This window comes from Procambarus clarkii, chromosome 26 (genome assembly GCF_040958095.1).
Source record: "Procambarus clarkii isolate CNS0578487 chromosome 26, FALCON_Pclarkii_2.0, whole genome shotgun sequence".
NCBI classification, from domain to species: Eukaryota; Metazoa; Arthropoda; class Malacostraca; order Decapoda; family Cambaridae; genus Procambarus; species Procambarus clarkii.
The window spans coordinates 8,028,031-8,045,858 of NC_091175.1; the positions used below are offsets into that span (position 1 = coordinate 8,028,031).

The window sequence follows — 17,828 nt, forward strand, 5'->3', positions numbered from 1 at the left end:
CCTGTTGGCTCAGTTATCTGCACACCAGTAGATTGACAGTTGAGAGGCAGGACCAAAGAGCCAAAGCTCAATCCCCCACAAGCACAACTAGGCGAGTACAGTACTTGCAAAACCTCTAATTTTTTTTAATAAACTTAATCTTGTTCTGAATTTTACAACTTTCATGATTTTCAAAGCCTTTACTTTTTTTATGATGCACCTATAGCATTTCTGTGCACTCTTCTGTAACAATTATTTGCTATTCTAGGTGACATGGCTGGAATGGGAATAGGAATGTTCTTTCTTGGCCTCCTGTTGGGAACTGTTGTCATGCTGGCAACTCTAAGTAAGTTTGGACTGACAGAAGGAATGGAGTTTATCGCTATGCACTCTCGCAGCTCATGAAACATGCATGTAAAGAAGATAGCAGAGCTATTTGTCAGCAAAAATAGTTACAGTATTTAATGAATTAGATAAATAAGTCAATGTGTTAGGTCATATTGTACTAAATGGATAAAGCTTAGGATCTTACAGGGGAAAATAATTGGTGAATTGGTGTATGTTCTTCAGTGTTCAGTGCACTGTGGTCCACAGTTATTTTCCTCCATTAGGCACTTTTAATCTTTTAAGAAATGTAGTGTATCATCCATTCATGTATACATTATCCTCTGAAAGGAATTCCACTGCCTCACTGTGCTTCCTATGCTGGATATATATGAACAGTCATAAAATCAAACTTAGTACTGTACTGTATAATGTGTGTTAAGGTGATGTTGGACATATAAATAGTCACTGTCAAGGAGCCGTGGGAAGGATAAGAGGAAAGGGGGTGAAAATGATGATCAGGGGACGGGGGTGCCAAAGCAGGCAAACAGATCTTCCAAAGTGGTTAAACTTTGGGCATGTTTAACTACCACATGTCTGAGAGGGAGAAATAAAGTGAAATATCAATAAGAAATGGAAATCAGAAGGTTAGACCCCGGGAAAACTGCCTTCCAGGTCAACGAGACAGTGCAGATAGGGTACTTTGTCCGTAGTGACACTCTTCCTGTTTAATAGAAAAGGCTGATCCAAACAATAGCAAGATATTTTTGCCTACATCGATGGAGAGACCTCCACCACTCTCATGGCCGAGCCCAGACACCCATACCCATCCAGACGAGCGGCCCCTCCAATGATCCAAATGGGGTTCCCACATCAGCAGGTGCATTTAGTTGCACAGCAGGCAGGCGAGGAGACTAGGAGCCATCCTCAACCGTGAGAAAACAGCACACATGAGCTTCTTCTCCCTCACCTTGTAAAGATAGCACCTTTTCTTGTTAGATATATATATATATATATATATATATATATATATATATATATATATATATATATATATATATATCTCCACTCACATACACTTCTTAGCCTCTTATAATATTTGTTTTTCCAACAGTTAAGGCAAATTTTATAACTTTTCAGTAAGTTTTACTAGATTCACATTCTCGATAGTTTGATGATATAAACAAAATCGACTCCATGACTCCATTATCGTCACAGATAAAACTGGCTCGTTACATTTGTGATATAACGTTGACCATAATTTTTGAGATATGACAGCAATTATGCATTATTTTAGTGGGCTGAACTACATGAACAATTTGCACCATGTGACTTTTGAATCATTTTAAATTTGCCACTTCTTTCACATTCCTGCAGTTAATAGAAACTGAGGATATATATATACTGTACATGTATATCACATTTCTTTAACCAACTTAATGTGCTATTCATATTTCTGTAAGATTGTATTCATTCATTCATCCTATAGTACAGTAGTACTTTGATAATACATATTCCATACAATCTCCAGGATGGTCTGTCTACCTTGTCTGAACCACCCTCTCAATTGTGAGATGATGTGTGTACATTTGCTAACTTAACTTTCACTTAAAGTAATCTAGGCAGATGATCTTTGAATTTATAAAATGTAACAATTAAATTTTGTATGACCTAACTTTCTTGAGACAAGCAGAACACAGTAGTAAGAATGTAGTTTTAAAGTTTTATTACTAATACTTAATGCATTCATGGACATTTTTATAAATAATTGCATACACATCAGTATATTTGTCAAAAATTGCACACAAACATCCAAATCAAACAATGGAATAAAATTTTAATTCATTCAATACATTTTTGACAGATTTGGAAAATACACATCTATTAACATTAAAAAGATTCTATTCACCTGAGCTCGAGGAGACTCAAACCTCACTCGTGTGAGGCCAAAGCTCTATTTTCAAGCTATTTCCCATTAAGACTTCTCAATAGCTCAGTCGATAAAAGCTTCAGCCTCACACGAGTGGGGTCCACGGTTCAAGTCTCCTAGAGCCCAGGTGAATGGAATTCTATCAATATTTTACAAGTTAGGAAATAAAAATGAATTCAAGTATTTCTTAGACCACACCTTGGAGACTTGCACCTGTTGCACAACCTGCTAGTTTAACAAGTGCTGCAAATGGGATTATTTTGTAATTCTACAGCTCTGTTTTAAAGAGCAAATGAATGACAAAAAATATAGTATACATAACTCAGTCAGAAATATTAGATGATAAAACTAGAGAAGTGTTTCTATAAAGGAAAATTCCAACATCAACCCCACAAAATACCATGACTAAGCGCTCCAACAACTCTCATGGACAGAGTCGAGACTTCAAAAGTCACCAGTTCTTACTAGGTGCTTTAAGTAAATGGGAGCTGTGGATGGTAAACAAAAAAAATTGAACTACTATAACAATGTAGATAGGGACAGCTAACACACACGCAAATGTTTCTAGACCTCTAAGTGATTAACACTACCAAACAGCCACGTTTTCATCAGGAAAGTAAACTATTTAAAAACCGCCACTGCTTAGTGTCAAATTCTAGCTACCTGAAGGTACTCATCTCCTTGCTTCTCGTGGTAAGCAAAACATCTTGAGGAATACTGTATGCCATTTGACACTTTCTAATACTGTATTTATTTAACCTATATTCATAAAAATTTTGGCCATGAGATCAGTGATTTGGTTATTATTTTATGAAAACAATCCAGAAACCACCAGAAGCACTTTGACATGAATTAATTGCAATAGCTCACATGCAGCAGACTAAATGCTGCTGCCTTAAACAATATACTATTAACAGTATTCAACTTGGTATCCAGATGAATAATTATAACAAAACACGTATGCATTATGAAGCACCGAAAAATTTATAATTTTCAAAATTCAGATTCTCCCTTGTACAGACAGCTACAATTAACTTCTTGGCACATATTATACACAACAACTGTAACAAGTTATGGTATATTTTGTTGGAAGAACGTAGTTACCTGAACATGAATATTGCACTAATTTTGAACATTATACAACACCTTAACATATTCAAGGGTTGACAAACTTTGTACAAATTTAATTCTAAAGAATCCTTCTGAAAACAGATCAGTGCCAATATATTATTAATAAAAAATAAAAATTAAAAGAAAGAACTGGGTCTAACTCAACCATACCGGATAGACACAAATTGTCCTTAGTTAAAGGGGAAAAAAAAAAAAAAGCGTTGAATGTAATGAAACTCCATTTTCTGGGCAAGACCCGGAGGCTCCCTGAAGCTATCTGAACTGATATGTGCTATATTAGTTTGGCGTCATCAGTCACAGGAGTACTTATGCCTACTGGGGACCACAAGCCAGAACCTGGCCCCCTCAGAGAGGTGCAGGGAGCAATGGCCTATGAGAAGTTTACTTTTATAGTATGTCATAATTGCCATCGACCAGAGAGGTAGGCAAATCAAAACAGACCACAGTCTGGTTAAACTGTGCAATCTACATCCTAAAAGATTAAAATAACCCCCCCCTAGAAAGAAACCCAATGCTCTTGTGTTCTGGTGTCTTCTAAAGCACTGAACAAAGTTACAGTAAATGGAAAGTGGTCATCAGATACAGGATAATGCAAGCTGATTTAGTTACACCTGGAGCATGATCACAATAAAGTTAGAGTCAGGCTTGGCCATCACCTATGCTCTATCTAAAATTCCCAGTTACTTAAAAATTAGTGACACCCTTGATGAAGATTATCTCAAATAATTTCATTGCAAATCCCAAGAAACCATATGAACAGGAGGAAGACTGAACATGAGGTGAAGCTTGAGTGTGAAAGATATAGTGAATGGAAGAGTGTCGTTTTGAATCAATTTATGATTCTTTTTCGTCATCCCTGGTCAAGCACCTTCCTACTATGAAAGTGGGAAATATATTGATGTTTTATTTGGGAAACTCCATGGTTTCAGATCTGCCACTCTTCTGAGCTAGTAAGAGCCATAAGGATGCAAATGGTTAAAAACATGAAAAGGGTTAAATTAGCAGATACACTGATCCTGTAATGAGGAAAATTTTATGGTTGGATAAAGAATATGTGATACTGTATGTTATAGCAGTACTAATTACAGGTATGTTCATTTGGTGACTGAAGATTGTTGATAACTTGGTGAATCACCATATTTCAAAAGAATTGTACTAAACAATTTACTAGTAATGTACTGTATTAAAAGTATAACTTGCCATATACCAATGCTTCATGTTTCAATTCATCAGCTATGCAAATGGACACGTTTCATTCATTTCCTGACTCCATCTTTGTCTCAGCTTAAGATCACGTGTGTGTGTGCCTGAAACCAGTGATTTTTTTTTACCCTGATGTATGTCCCTAATGTTCTCTAGTGATTTTAACATTAATAGTTATTACATGTCATTGAAGATATCCACCAGTATTAGCAATAATTTGACAAATGTTTCAGGAAGTTGCATGAAGTTATATTTTAATGTGTAAATAAAGAAATACAAGAAAAAAGTTCAAATATAAAAAAGTATATAGTCACTTGTCTGACGGCCATGATTGCTGCGACCCTTCCTTAGAGGAAACTGTGGATCATATCTGTATGCAAAAAGTTCATGAAAGAACAGTACCATTTCCGAGCATATTAATACAGAAAATCTATAACCGAGGCCAAGCTTTTACTATGTTTATATCTGAAAAGAACTTCTACCTTCAAGGCATTCAAATATGACAAGTTATATGTAATAGTTTTGAAATCTGTATACATTCTTTGAGTTTATGAATATGAAGTAGAAAGTTATTGTGTAATTAATTCCTATGTTTGACTAATTAATATGGCCAATCCAATAGCTTATGTGTACCTTACTTTAATCCAAAAATATAAATGACATCAGGTGTTGTCCAGTCATGGATCAGAGACCAAATAAAAATGCTAAAAAAAAAAAAAATTATTGCATGCTCCCTTTGAAAGGCTAATCATATAAAGAATATAAAGAATTACTATATTTACAGCTAGCTAATCTCTCATCATTACTCCTTGAAGTTGACTGCAAGAAAAGTCAACGTCCAACAACTTCAAGTCATCCACTTCTCTGTTACTTGCATGGGTTGATAAATACTGTACACTGATCACTCTGTTCGGAATGGTAATGCATCAAGGTTAACTTTACACAAAATTATTTATTTTTCTCATGAACAAAGTGTTCTTTGTTCGACTGAGCATGTCAACTGCACATCTTTATCACGTGAAATTTTGATATGACTACGTCTTATTTTTTTTATCAATTATTATGGTTTGACTGATCACAATACAGTCCTTCATGAGACACAAGTCTTCTTACCACTTTACTTCCAGGTCTAGCACTGAAGAGTTAAATTATTCCCAAAATAAATGTTAATTACACTTTACTGCATGTAATGATTCCACAAGAGTTAACAACTCCCCATGTCCATTGATTACATGCTTTCTCGACAACTGACAGAATGCAGGCAAACCCTACATGTTCAACTTTCCAAGTACAGTACATTTCATTTCATTTTAATATCAACTTAAAATGACTTTGCTTGGATATCTTAAAAAACCTTGAAGGATTTCAGTATTATATAATACATATCAATATTATATACTGGCTATTGTATAATTAGCAATTATCTACTTCCTATATTCTTCGTCATTACCGTGAATATCTATTATAACCGTAGATACAAGATTAAATACAGCTGCAAATTTCTCACATGATACACTCTTACAGGAATCATATTTACATATACAGTATTTAGTATTCAAAGGTTTGAGAGAGAGAGTGAGAGAGAAAAAGAGTAAAAAAAAAAAAAAAAAAAAAAAAACTCAGATTGCATGAGGGTGATTTTCAGGATTCCCAGAGCTGGCAAATCTCAGTATACAAAGAATATGGCGTAGTGAGCACAGGGCGGGATGTAATGATTACCGAGGGCTGTGATGAATACATATACAATCCGATGAATTGAGGGAGTGTAATGAGCATAATGAATATGATGAGCATGGGGTGGTGGTAACAGTGGTATTTGTAGTAGAGGTAGCGAAGATAGAGGTGACGGAGGAAGTGGCGATGGCAGAGGAAATGGTGGAGGTAATTGTGGTTGCAGTGGAGTGGGAGAAGGGTCGGCAAGAGGTAAAGGAGGGAAAAGGAAGACGGCAGAGTAGATAACAGTAAGTTATTGCTGGGGGGGAGGGGGATGAATAGGGGTTTAGAAATGCCATGTCTCAAAATATGTCTTCACAGATATAATTATTTACATTAATGACAATCTGGTCAAAAGGTTGAAAATAACTATGGTTAATTATACAACACTAAAAGAAACCCATAAAACTGTTTAAGCCATTTTGTTAATTGGATTTTGAGCAACGTATGAGCTGCTGCCACTCCTGCAAAAGTCTAATTAATTGCCTTATTAACAAAATACAATCACTGCAATTAGTATGCAAGTTCTGAAATACAGGTATTATTATACTGCATGTATAGTATATTATCTTACAAAGAAACTATGATTATAATTACCGGTATATTTTCTTATTGCAATTATGAAGAAATATAATGAGGTTCTATCGTTATAATTATTAGGCTTACTGTGATTAAAATTTACATAATATTTCATATTTGCCAAACTTACCAAATTTAAATATCAAATTGTTCTTGTGATACAAAATAAAACACATAACTACCTTTTAAAACTTCCTAGGATATTGTTTACAATTGAGATTATAGACAGTATCCCTTGGCTGAGGGCATGTGTGTGTGTGGAAAATTTGGTGTAGCTGTGCTAATTTGTTTTCAACATACAGGTATCATAAAATTTTTCCCCTTCCCCTGAGGACTGTGATAAAATATTTGACATTTTATAGTAAGGGGCTAAATGGCCGAATAACAATAGGTCCAACCCTTGCACCACTTTACATAGGTCTTAAACGTTTTAAGCCGATATGTAGACATTCTCCAGACATCACACGGACACTATCAATTCTGAAAAATAAAAATGATTCTAACAAACTATAAGGTATTTCTCTCAAGGATACCTAAACACAGTACACAATCTGAGAAAGTAGTACTCCTCCTTACTGGGCTGTGGGGACAGTGATCCCAGGAAAAACCCACAAGATAAACAAAAGGACATACTGTATAAGTATTTTTCCTTACAAAATGTCTTGCCCTCACATATTATAAATCACTGAGAACTGCACTGACAAATTATATCCCATTATTGATGGTAAATGAAAAATACTGCAGTGTTCATAAGTCTGCTAGCACTTTTCCAATAAACTAAGAACTCAGATACATGAAACTTTCCTCTTACAAAAGATCCTCTACTGTACTGCACTAAAAGAACAAGGTACCGAGGTTAAGCTAAAACCCCATATCTTCAGCCTTGGGTCCCACAGTCTAGTAGGATGGCAAACTCCAAGAAAGTAGGATTTGCCTAGCACACCAATGTTGTCTGAACATCCATCTCTTACCTAAAAATCACAGAGCTTATCCACTGTACTGTGGTTCCGTGATGTACTCCAGCATGACAATATATGCTAAATCACTCATATTCAAACGAGAGGAGGCATGATCCATTGTCTGTGTAACAAATCATACCCAGGTAATTTAAAAATGTTACTTGCTTCTTGATCAATCTGTATTGTTTGTTGCATTCAAATTCTGTATAAAAATTCTAGTAACAACTATTTCTTTATAAAATTACAGTATAGTATTTATAATGATAACTTATATGCTTATACGTATTCAGGAACACTATTGTACAGTACGTTCTAATTTTTTGTAAACATTTTCCCTTGAATTTTTACAATTCCTTACTCAAAGTGATACACAATGTGATAAAATGACAGACAGTTCAGCTATTAATTCCATGCAAAATTGATGTATTTCCAGTACATTACAATATAGAGGAAAAGGTGACTAAAAAGAAAATTATTTGATAATTAAAACTACAGTATAATAACAGAATGTAATTAACATTAATGGTCCAATGAATACCTTAAAATTATTACACCTAACATACAAAACCAAGAGTAAAGAATTTAACACTCAGCTCTCTAATGTTCAAGATTTAAACAACAAAGATAATGAAAGTTTTAAAACCAAACATGTCACACACACACATACATATATGTAGATTTGATAGAGGCCAGTAGGCTCAAGAATCTGTACACCAGTTGATTGACAGTTGAAAGGCGGGACCAAAGAGCCAAAGCTCAACCCCCCGCAAGCACAACTAGTTGAGTAAACACACACACACACAGTCACCTACACCCAGGTGCAGGGATTATCACACAACACAGCTGGCACACCCTACTCACATGCACAGCTGAGTGTGAATACAAGAGATCCCTCTTAAGAGAGGAGGACATAGAAAACCTTAATTAAGCCTTTGTCACTGTGCAAAGTGCATATTACTTTTCTGATAATGAAGTTAAAACATTAGAAATGTTTCTGAACACATAAGATTCATTACAGCAACTACCATTTTTTGGGGTGATAAATAAAGAATATTATTTTCTCATACAAAATTATGACCAGCAATGTGTTCATTTGTACATGGTACTTAGTAGATAAATATATTATTAGTCAGTTTTCAAATATTGCTAATGGCTCATGCTACACTATCAACTTGACTGGCAAGTTAACCATCACAAAATTAAGTTCATTATAGTAAAGTCACCGATATCTGGCCAACTAATTTAAGTTATTGGTGTTCAAATCAGATTTAACAATCTAAATACTGTACTATAATACTGCTATGAAAACACTGATAGTATGTACAGTATAGCAAAATACATTTACTTATTTACCTGAATTTACCTGAGGGGTCACTAGCAGGACGAGGACAGGAAGCCAGTGGCTTGTCGAAGGTCCTCCCATTTGCCTTGATAATCTTTTCCAGTTGGATTTTGAAATTCAACAGTCTTGGTATTTATGGTTTTGACAGGTAGGTACAGTAGTTCCATGAGTTTATAACCCTATGGGGTGAAAAAGCATCTCCTGTTCTCAGTCCTACATTGGGATGTAGAATTATATAATAATGATGACCCTACTGTGTCTGTCAATGCAATAATGTTCTAATATTTTTCCAACTGTTTCTCTTTAGTTATTGTATAAGTTTCAATATGTTATTGGAGTACTGTACATATATTCAAAGAGTTCCTGACAATTTTCTGGGTTTGATGTATTTATAGTACAGTTGCTCTAAATTGTTTACTAAGCTTCAGTGGCTAGATACAAGCACACACCAGGATATTGGCGACTTTACTCTAATTGTAACAAATTAATCAAGTGCAGTATTTTAAAATTAAATTACCAATACACTGCAGTAAAACTATAACTCAAACTTAATTGCTTAGACTAATGCTGATTGTTAAATTATATTTCCAGTTAAGTTGCAAATTTCTCCCAACACTTAATGGTGCACAAAATTCCCCTCCTACAAGGTCCCCATTATAAAAACCCTTTACCAGCCCATATTACAGAGTACAGTATTCTTAAAATATAACCTTGGAAACCTACATTCTCCAAAGTAAATCAGGTGTCATCGTGGTTGAGTGAAGGCCTAACATCACTGTTCCTCTTGATGCATTCCACTAGCCAGTCAATGCCTTCATCTACTCCTGCTCTGGAAAATTAGAGATTTTTGTGCAGGGAAATAAGAGAATTTAAAATTGTTAATATATGTATAATACAGTAATTATTAAATACCTATACTATACAGTATTTATATACTCGACTAGAGAATAAGTCACAATAACGTGGCTGAATGTGACTTGATTAGGGTCCAGGATAGGCAGAAACTTTGTCACTTTCCTTTCTCTTCAGATGTATGGTTTGATATCTGTATCCTACAAGATTGCAAAGTGGTTACAAAATGGTGAGGGAGATTGGATGCTACATCACATAGCCCAACTTACACTAAGAAGTCACTAAGGTAATTGGTGACTGAAAATCTCTCCATGGACTAGAGCACTGGTTCCCAACCAGCGGGTCGCGACCCTCATACAATGCTCGAAAAAACTGCTGGCATCAGTGTTCTTCTTAATGATGTGACTTTCTAAATTCATTCTTTGACAAAAATTAATTAAATTATGAAAGTGTCACAGGTCTTTTGAATATTAGAAAATAGGGCTACAAGTTCAAATAGGTTGGGAACTACTAGGTTAAAGCATCATATGTAGCAACCCTGCATGTGTATGTTCAAATCCCACCTAGTGCTCTAATGAATAACAATTTTACATTATTATGACCATCACTAATGTTTATTGTATACACAGTACTGTATATTATAAATGTTAGACTAGTTAAGCTATAATGCAACAAGGAGTATAACAAGGCTAGTAAGCAGGTCACAAAGAGCTAGATCTCACTTCCCCCAAAGTCACTGATAAGAATGCACAGTCAAGTTCAAGTTAAGTGTACCAATGTATTCCTTCAACTTTTGTTGGGTCATAATACCCGACCAAGACTGCAAACACTCTTTATCAAGTGCCTCTTCTGCCTATTATCCCATCCTCCAGAAGAATAAACAGGCAAGCTCAAAGACATAAATGCCCTCCTGTCATACATACCAACCTAACACATACAATACTTCCAGTAGCTTTTCCTTCTCCACTATAAAACAACAGATATTGAAACACAAGAGGAGGATCAGAGAGAGGTTGACAACAATCTGATGAATTACAACGTATGACTATCTTCTATATGCAAGTATTAATATATTCCCTCCAGCCTCCTGAAGCAGAGCTTGGGCTGCACGAGCCCAAGGAGGTGGACTTCTGAGCCCCTCACCTACGGGTTCCAGACAGAGATTGTCACAGCCCTCTTTCACCGAAGGCCGACTTCCTTCAAGACCAAGCAGAAGGAAGACTAATAATTATTTATTTGTTACATTATTATTGTAATAATAATTATAATAATAATTGTTGTAAATAATAATCATTACTCTTCCTTCTGCTTGGTCTTGAAGGAAGCCGGCCTCGGGTGAAGCCGTCTGGAACCTGTAAGTGCGGGGCTCGGAAGTCGACCTCCTGGGGCTCGTGCAGCCAAAGCTCTGCTTAAAGATGCTGGAGGGAAAGTATTAATACTTGCACATAGAAGATAGTCATACGTTGTAATTCAGCAGATTGTTGTCAACCTCTCTCTGATCCTCCTCTTGTGTTTCAATATCTGATGTTTTCTTACCCTTGCTGGGGTGGTTCTTCTCCGGCCCCGGCCATGGCGGTCTCTGGGTTTGGATTCCCTGTGCCTTCTTTTACCAACTTCGAGGTTAACTCCAGAACTGGAGCCCCTAGGGCAGTTTGTTGATGTCTTCAACCTCATTCTGACAGTCCTGCGACGGCACTGGAACTGGCATTTGCCTTTCCATTGAAGACTTTCGGCATCGTAGAGAGGGGGGGGAGGGAACCTGCTGCTTGGGTGACAGCTTCTCCTCCATATCAACCTACCCTGGCTTTGCACCCTGGAGAGGCCACTCCAGATCGACAACCAGAGCGCAACTCCATAGTCTCCTATGACTGATGGATGCCCACTAATATTTTCCTCTTAATACCATCTTATTACTGTTAACTTAGTAATACATGAAAATTATTATTATATCTTTAATATCATCAAAGATACTAATACAGTAATGAGTGAGTGGCTATGTGATTGTAATTAGAGAAAAACAGTCATCATTTTCTCTTTCAAAATGCATTTGACTTTTCATAAATTTTACTATGTTAATAAGAAATTACATACTTTAAGCTACAATCGTAAATTAAATTCACCTGGTTACCGAGATATAGCATTTTGAAAGTAGCAAAACTCTGACTTTTTTGTTTGTTTTTTGTTTATGGTGCTTAGCCAATTATGTCAGTAAATGCCATATATACTTTATGATTATTTGTTGACAGTTTGGATAGTTTCATCACAGTCTGGCCTAGGGACAACCATCCATGGTTTTGGATGTGTAATTGCTTGATGAATCCTGATTCAGGCATCTACTCCATGCTTAACCTTTGAGCATGTTCACTTACTTCGTCGATCACCCTCTATTCCTTGAATGCTCCTCTAAGAATTCAGTGCAAAATGGAAATGCAAGAATTCTTCATCTTCTAAAATATTTTATTTTAAAACTGTACTCTATCCTCAATGGCATGAATCACGGCATTTTCAGCTTACCCAGTTAGAGCAGAGACTGGCATCACCATGCAGTCTCTTCGGCCTATGAGATCGGCTGACTGGTTGAAAATAGGTTTCACTTCACGCACTCCCATGCACTCAGGAATGTCTTGCTTGTTAGCAAGAACAAGTAATGGCACTCCTGTTAGGTTCTCACTAGAAATCATTCTGTCTGAAGAAACAAAGAATGTAATGTAAATATAAGTGAATAAGCATGAACATAATGAATTTGTTGATATCTGAAATTTCAGAGAGAAACACACAAGAGAGAAATTTCCATAGCACAATTCTTTGTTTTCTGTTAAATGTATTAGGCAAAGCAAAATATAAAGTCTTGGTCCTAATAAACTTGGATCTTATATAGGAACTTATACATTGATGAGCTCCTTCTAATTTAGCATATTAGCTATAGGCAAATGGCTTCTTTACTCTGTTGTACAGCATACAGTACAGTATAATCATTACAGCTGATGCCCGAGATATAAAACAGGTGTAAAGGCTAGCAAATAATAAATTTCTATACAAATATTCAAAATTATATTTTGTTAAATAATCAAGTATTAAATGCAATTAATGCCCAGGGACCCCAGTAACACACCAAGCTTTAGTCCAAATACCAAGCCTCTAGGACCCATACATCAGCTATCGAGAGTCAGGAGCATAATCTGGCTCCATGGGGTGAGAGGGATCAGGCATTAACTACAAAACTAGGAAAACCCCACCAGAAAGCATAGGTGCAACAAATCAACCAACTTCTTGAAGAGAATGAGGCACTCCCATGGTGAAATGATCATTGCTGTGGATTAAATACCTTGATAAGTAAAAGTAAAAAGAGAGAAAGTAAAAAGTCAACAACTCTAATTCCATGAGGCCTTTCCACACTACAGAGGAAAGACCAGTGAGGGGAGCCACGGTCACCTTATGATCTTGGTGCTCTAACACAGAGAACAAATACAGTGTGAATCACAGAAGCCCATGCCAAAATACAAGGGAATCAATCAGGGAGAGTATGCCCACTGGTTTTTAACTCATCCCTTGAGTGAGCAGCTCATGTAGATTATAGCATGACACCACGAGCGTAGCTCTCATCCTGTAACTACACTTTGGTAATTATATACAGTACAGTATTTTTCTCTAATGTAAGTCAATGATGCATTTGTTTATAATTGCCTAAACTGTGAAAACATTCTATGAGGGCTCTTAAACATTCTGATTTTATTTGTTTTGATATTCCTGTAAAATCTGTGAATTAACAAGATTCTTATATTTCCTGAAACATAATTTCAGACCTGTTATCTTTTCTTTCTCGAAAGTGTAGGACACTGGTGTAAACATGGATAAGTACAGTGCAGTACAGTAGTATTATTGTACTAATGTACAATACAATGACCATGAGTGATTAACAACTTACCAAATGCTTCTTTTGATTCATCCATTCTCTCTCTGTCTGCAGAGTCTACCATGTAGATTATAGCATGACACTCGGCAAAATACTGAAAAAAATATAATCTGTCATTTGTGCAAAGAGTAGCAGAGAGCATGTAGAACAGCTCCATTGTGAACAAAGTTAAAACACCTTGGCTTGAATTATCTAGCACAAATAAGGTGACAATTTACCAATTATAAACCCTGAAGCAATTATATAAATATTTGAGTTATTTGTTTGTATGTTTGTGAGTTCGTATTACAAGTATATGCTGCTTTCTGTAACTTCATCATGTACGTGTATATATTTTTAATATACTAAAAACTTCTATCCTGTGGAAGTAATCATATTTTTGAAATAGCATCTTGAAAAAAAAGAAAATAATATAAAAAGTCAGTGTCAATAATATTTCTACTTCAAAAGTAAATACTGTATACTGTAACTTAGCTCATCATCACGAAGAACAAAAACAAAATTCAAGTTTGATAGAAAACAAACATTGTTCTCTCTCTCTTACCTTCTGTCACTTGCTTAACTAAATGAACCATGGGGTTCAGTTCCTGAACAGATTATGTGCCTTTGTAACCCTTTCTACCACCACCCATGGGATGGGTATGGGAGCATAGTAAAGAAAGAAATTGAAAGAAAGAAAATATTACCTTCTCCCATAAAGGCTGCAACTCCTCCTGACCTCCAAGATCCCAGAAACTCAGCTTAATTCCTGCATAAAGTATTCCTCCAACATTCTGCCCAACTGTAGTGGTTATTTTACTTGGATTTAAGCCTTTGTATCCTCTTGTGAATTTAGTTTTAGCTGCCTCTAGGTATGTCTGAAATTATGTGAATGTGGCTGTAACAAGATGACCCAAAATTAAATCCAAAAAGGCTATATGACATAAGTGAGTTGAAATTTTTTTCATGAATAGAAAATTCACTAGTTGTAAGGGCTTTCTGATTTGCAAGGCAATTTGATATCATATAAAAAGTTTTCTAGGTTATATATGCTATATTCAACATTAATATTATTGACCCTAATAAATACTCACAGTTTTGCCTGCATTATCCAGCCCAAGAATAAGGACAAAAAACTCATCTTTCTTGAACAAATATTTGTACAGTCCATAAAAGAGTGAGAACATTGTGAAAGCTCTCAACACACTGTGTTGTTACCTGTAGGAAGAGACGAATAATACTACAAATATTCGTTAAGCTAGGATCAAATGATCAATATAATAACTGCAGGTAATAAGTAGTTTGATTACCTCCTCAATTTTGAAAAAGCTGAATACCTTTTTTGCATGCTATATTCTTCATTTTTTATCAGCCATAAACTTGTTGCATAAAATATATACTGAACTTTTTAATGTTTTCTTGTATGTACTAACAGGTAATAATTAAGATAGAGCACTATGCCAGTATGACTATACAGAACTTTTAAGAGATATGAATACAAGGAGCTGGGATATGAGGACATAGTGAAGGAACAATGGCTAACCCCTTGGAACATAGAAATCTTGGTATGTGACTCACTTTTAGGCTAAAGTGCTAGTGAAAATCTGATTAACTCAGAATGTCTTTGTATTTTCATAGTTGGAAGAACCAGGACATATTATGTATAAACTTCAATATGAACATGTAGCTTACTTTCAATTTTTTAACAAACTCTTTCACTGTATAGAAATGCATTTTTTAAATACGGGATGTAATACATTTTTTTTGAGGGGGGGAGAAAGACTAGAGTGATTGATTTTTATTGTGTCATTAAAAAAGATAAGTTCAGTCCAGTGAAGTTAAATTGTTTGCATAGGTTTAGTGGAGAACAGACAGATGGCCTGCCACATGGCATTTTCTCTCCCTCAACAGAAAACATTATTTTCTGTATATAAATAACACAGCAGTGGATGAAGCATTTAGTTTTAGGTGTACTATATTAGTTCTGGTATAACCAACCTAAAGATGTATTGTGCTCTGGGACTTCTGTGACAGTTTTTGATTGTATGGAAGTAAATTTTGAATGTACAGTATTTATGTTCACCACTTTGCACACTGATTATTTCATTCACAGAATATAGTGAAAAGGTGTTTGAGTGTCCCACAGTGGAAATTTTCCTCTAGCAGGTTTGGTTTGGCAACCATGACTAGCTCAGTTTCCCATCAAGCTGCTGGTTTGGGATCTTCCTTATACAGATACAGAATGTTTTTTACTAACATATCTATTTGTTGTATTGGTCTTTGTAAAAGCAGTAAAAGAAGTCCTTCCGAGCAGCATTCATGAGACCCCATCATTTTCGCAGCCATCCAACTGGATATTGTAGTCACATTTCAAGACCTGGATATCTGGGGCATACCTGGAGAAGGTTTCGGGAGTAGTTCTACTCTCCGAGCCCAGCCTTGGGCCAGGCTCGACTTGTGACAACTTAGTCCAACAGGCTGTTGATCAGAGCAGCTCACAGGCCCACATATCCACTACAGCCTGGTTTAGTCCAGCACGTTTTGCTAGAACTTTAAGTGCCTCTTAAAGACATCCACCTTTTTTTCCGGCAATATGATGTAATACAACTCTAGGTATTCCCTACCCTCGTAAACAGTGAGCTTGTGACTACCAATGATTACGTACACTCCACGATAGGTACATGAATTCTCATTTTAAAAGAATTGCTTATTTCCAATCTAGTAACCATTTTATATAATCAGTCCAAATAGTTTGTTTCACATATTAATAATGTTAGGTTTGGATTGAATTGGTTCATTTAGATTGCATGGGTTTGGATTGGGTGAGTTTGGTTAGGATGGGACAGGATGGGCTGGGTTGAGTCGAGTTAGGCTTGAATAGGATAAGATAGGATTAATTCAGTTAGGGTTAAACGTGTTAAATTACGATAGGTCGGGCCTGAAAAAAAAAAAAAAAGAGTATGTGCGAACCGTCAAGTCCGGCGAGTGGAGCAACCTGCTTCAACCGTGTGCCACTCAGCTAATACACTTGTGATCTCAACTGTGCAGCTATGAGCCCCAGGCAGGCCACATACACCACTAGTATGGGCGGCACACGGGAGGAACTAGGTGTGCTAGAGGCGGCGAGCCCCACTACCCACTTCATCAAGCCCCACAAGACGCTGCTGCTCTCCACGTCAACATAATACAAGTCAACAAACCCCATCACAACAGAGGAGCCGTTCTTGAGCTCGCCCGCCACCATCGCCCTTTCACCATTATCTTCAACCATAAAACATTAAAATATATACAGAATAAAGGACTATCATCCACTTTTCTTACATCTTAAAATTAAATAATTATTTTAGTAAGATTTTTGCACTAGGATAAAAGCTACAAATTCAACTAAATTTGTTTTTAATTTATATATACATACTAAAAGACACTAGATGGTAGGGATATTTTTTAGCGGTTTTTACAAAAAAATGTACAAGGTCAGTTAATATGGAAGTGGCCTCCTGGGGGCGGCTTTTGATGCCACCTACTGTGTGGTGATTCCTGGACAACTGGACGTCACTTGGACCATTGTGTCAGGCGTTTCTCTTCGTCTCCCCACATTGATACTGATAGATAACTACAGGGAAGTTTATTTATTTTGTTTTGCTTGTTCCGACTGGCTCCTCGGGTTGTCCACTGCTGGTTAGGTCAAGAAGTCCCGGGATGTGCGGGCCTTGGCGGGCTCCTGGTGCTCCCCTGGCGCGTGGTAAGAGTCCTCTGCAGGTCACTGGAAGACGTTGCCTAACTGGGCTTGATTTTAGGAAGGGCAATTGCGATTCTGACGATTATGTCATCTATTCTAGGGTCATTGGGGTTCCATGGACAGGTTTCCCGTTGGGTTTCTTCGTGGGGTCGGGCTCTCCATTATGTCAGTTAACCTTGAAACAA

The 17,828-nt window shown here is 36.4% G+C and overlaps 2 protein-coding genes across 7 annotated transcripts in view; one reads left to right on the plus strand and one right to left on the minus strand.

Annotated features, from left to right (window-relative positions):
* LOC123756740 (uncharacterized) overlaps positions 1 to 6,233 on the plus strand; it is a 24,228-nt gene extending 17,995 nt beyond the window's left edge. Inside the window, exon 13 of the mRNA XM_045740030.2 lies at positions 248 to 6,233. Coding sequence (XP_045595986.2) covers positions 248 to 384 — 137 coding nt within the window. The 3' untranslated portion in view covers positions 385 to 6,233. The remainder of the gene's footprint in view (positions 1 to 247) is intronic.
* On the minus strand, positions 2,007 to 17,748 carry Arfrp1 (ADP-ribosylation factor related protein 1). 6 transcript variants are annotated; one of them, XM_045740032.2, is made up of 7 exons: positions 16,875 to 17,115; positions 14,999 to 15,122; positions 14,612 to 14,782; positions 13,938 to 14,019; positions 12,527 to 12,698; positions 9,884 to 9,989; positions 2,007 to 7,339 (listed from the first exon to the last, which is right to left on the minus strand). In XM_045740032.2, exons 2-6 carry the CDS (start codon positions 15,089 to 15,091, stop codon positions 9,899 to 9,901), a joined length of 609 nt encoding a protein of 202 aa, XP_045595988.1. In that variant the 5' UTR covers positions 15,092 to 15,122; positions 16,875 to 17,115; the 3' UTR covers positions 2,007 to 7,339; positions 9,884 to 9,898. The 6 variants fall into 6 exon arrangements, with proteins under 6 accessions (XP_045595988.1, XP_069187934.1, XP_045595989.1 ...); XM_069331833.1 differs by lacking the exons at positions 2,007 to 7,339; positions 16,875 to 17,115 and adding an exon at positions 17,429 to 17,748 and having other exon boundaries at positions 7,976 to 9,989; XM_045740033.2 differs by lacking the exon at positions 2,007 to 7,339 and having other exon boundaries at positions 7,976 to 9,989; positions 17,105 to 17,166.
* Positions 17,749 to 17,828: the final 80 nt, after the last annotated feature.